We start from the raw sequence: 2,267 nt of genomic DNA on the forward strand, positions 1-2,267 counted from the left end.
GCAATGACGATGGTGGTCCGTCGCTTCAACGCCATCACTTTATCCAGAGCCTCCTGCACCACCTTCTCGCTCTCCGAGTCCAGAGCACTCGTGGCTTCATCCAGTAGCAAGATGTCCGGATTCTTCAGAATAGCTCGAGCAATGGCAATACGCTGCTTCTGGCCTCCCGACAACTGCTCACCCTTCATACCCACCTGAGTGTCGTAGCCGTCCGGGAACTGCGTGATGAAATCGTGCGCGTTGGCCATCTTGGCAGCTTCCTCGATCTGTTGCTGACTCGGCTGCTCTGCCAAGCCGTACGAGATGTTCTCAGCGATGGTTCCGATGAACAGCGTGGGCTCCTGACCCACCAGACCAATCTGACTACGCAGCCAACCCAGGTTCAGGTCCTTGATGTTGTGGCCGTCCAGTAACACCTCACCAGCCACGGGGTCGTAGAAGCGCTCGATGAGCGAGATGATAGTGCTCTTGCCACCACCACTGGGGCCACAGAAGGCGACGGTCTGACCAGCCTCAATAGTGAGATTGTAGTGCTTAAGCACGTTGATCTCAGGACGAGTAGGGTATCTGAACGAGATATCTCTGAACTCAAGACGACCCTCGACCTTAGCCAAACGGAGACCATCCGGACTAAACGAGTCGATGGGGGCGATACGGTCTCGAATCGCGAAGATAGTGGAGCCAGCTTTGAACGCCTTGGGGGCGTCACCGAGGAAGGTGGAAGCACTGCTAACAATCTGAATGGACATCGTGATGGCCATCAACGTTCGCATCATCTCCGTGAATCCAATCGATCCATCGTCGATCTTCTTGGCGCCATACCAGAAGATGAGTGCATATGTAGCCATCATGATAAAGGAGCTAAAGCCAAGTGATAGCCCGTTCACCTGAGCTTCCTTGCTGCCCTTACGAAGTGGCTCTGCTAGGAGTTCATCAAAGACATCCACCGACTTCTTCTCAATGCCAAGAGCAGCTACCGTGCGGATGTTACTGAGAACTTCTGACGCATGGGCACCGGGGATAGCCAAGTCATCGGAGATCAAACCACTGCTCTCCATCTGCTTCATACGCACGATATGTCCAAAGAGCAGGAATGGAAGCAGAGCCAGCATGATCAGGGACAACAGCCAACTACCGAAACCAAACGAGATCACCAGAGCTGCAATCAAAGTAAAGACAGCCTGAAAGGCCCGAGACTGCGATTCTCCAGACAATAGCGACACCTTGGTGGGGTTTGTGGCCAGGTCAGCAGTCAACGCACCCGTCGCGTTCTCCTTTTCGTCGAAGAAGCCGACATTTTGACGGCATAAACCCTCGAAATTCGTGTTACGTAGCCGTGTGGTGATCTTCTCCTCCATGAACTTAAAGCAGTAAACCTGCATGAATGTGAAGATCGCGACAACCGCAGCGCCCACGAGGTACAAAATGCCATACAATTCCACGTCGTTGTACATCGTAGTCAAGTGAGAGCTGTCGCCGGAGCTCTGGTATTGTCCGTATTGCTCTGTCATGGACGTGATCATCCCCGTAACTAGAAGTGCAGACGCTGGCATAGAGATACCAGCCACACACGTGCCGATCAGTCCGATGATAAAATAATTGACTTCCATCTTGTTGAGCTTCAGCATGTCCATCAGGCCGAATGGTTTCTTGTCCAAAAAGTTCTTCTCTACGCCGCTCACAGAGATATCCGTCTTTGTCGAGACTCCACTCAAAGTTCGCGACAGCTTCGTTTTTTCAAGTTTGGTTTCAGCCTCCCGTCGCTCAGCTTCCTGTTGTTCCTCTTGTGAACGTAACTCCTGGATACGGTACATGTTCTGGTAAATGCCGTGCTCAATCTGCAGCAGTTCATCGTGAGTGCCGCTCTCCACAATGTGACCCTCGTTCAATACAACGATCTTGTCAGCATTACGAATTGTACTCAGTCGATGAGCGATCACCAGCGTCGTCATGTTCGTTGTAGCCATCAGGTTGTTCAAAGCAGCCTGAACGATCTTCTCACTTTCATTGTCCAGAGCACTCGTAGCTTCATCCAGCACCAAGATGTTCGGCTTACGTACGATAGCCCGTGCAATAGCAACACGTTGCTTCTGACCTCCAGACAGAGACACACCCTTCTCACCGACCAGTGTATCGTAGTTCTCCGGTAGTGACATGATGAAGTTGTGTGCGTTCGACAACTTGCAAGCCTCGATAGCTTCTTCACGAGTCACGTTGTCTCCCCCCATAGCGATGTTCTCGAAGATTGTCGTGGCAAACAGCACCGG

The 2,267-nt window shown here is 52.0% G+C and overlaps 1 protein-coding gene across 1 annotated transcript in view; it reads right to left on the reverse strand.

Moving 5' to 3' along the window:
* PPTG_22763 (hypothetical protein) overlaps positions 1-2,267 on the reverse strand; it is a gene marked incomplete at both ends in the record, with an annotated part of 10,694 nt that overhangs the window by 2,164 nt on the left and 6,263 nt on the right. Inside the window, one exon of the mRNA XM_008906117.1 lies at positions 39-2,237. Coding sequence (XP_008904365.1) covers positions 39-2,237 — 2,199 coding nt within the window. The remainder of the gene's footprint in view (positions 1-38; positions 2,238-2,267) is intronic.

The sequence above is a fragment of the Phytophthora parasitica genome (genome assembly GCF_000247585.1).
Source record: "Phytophthora parasitica INRA-310 unplaced genomic scaffold supercont2.22, whole genome shotgun sequence".
NCBI classification, from domain to species: domain Eukaryota; phylum Oomycota; class Peronosporomycetes; order Peronosporales; family Peronosporaceae; genus Phytophthora; species Phytophthora nicotianae.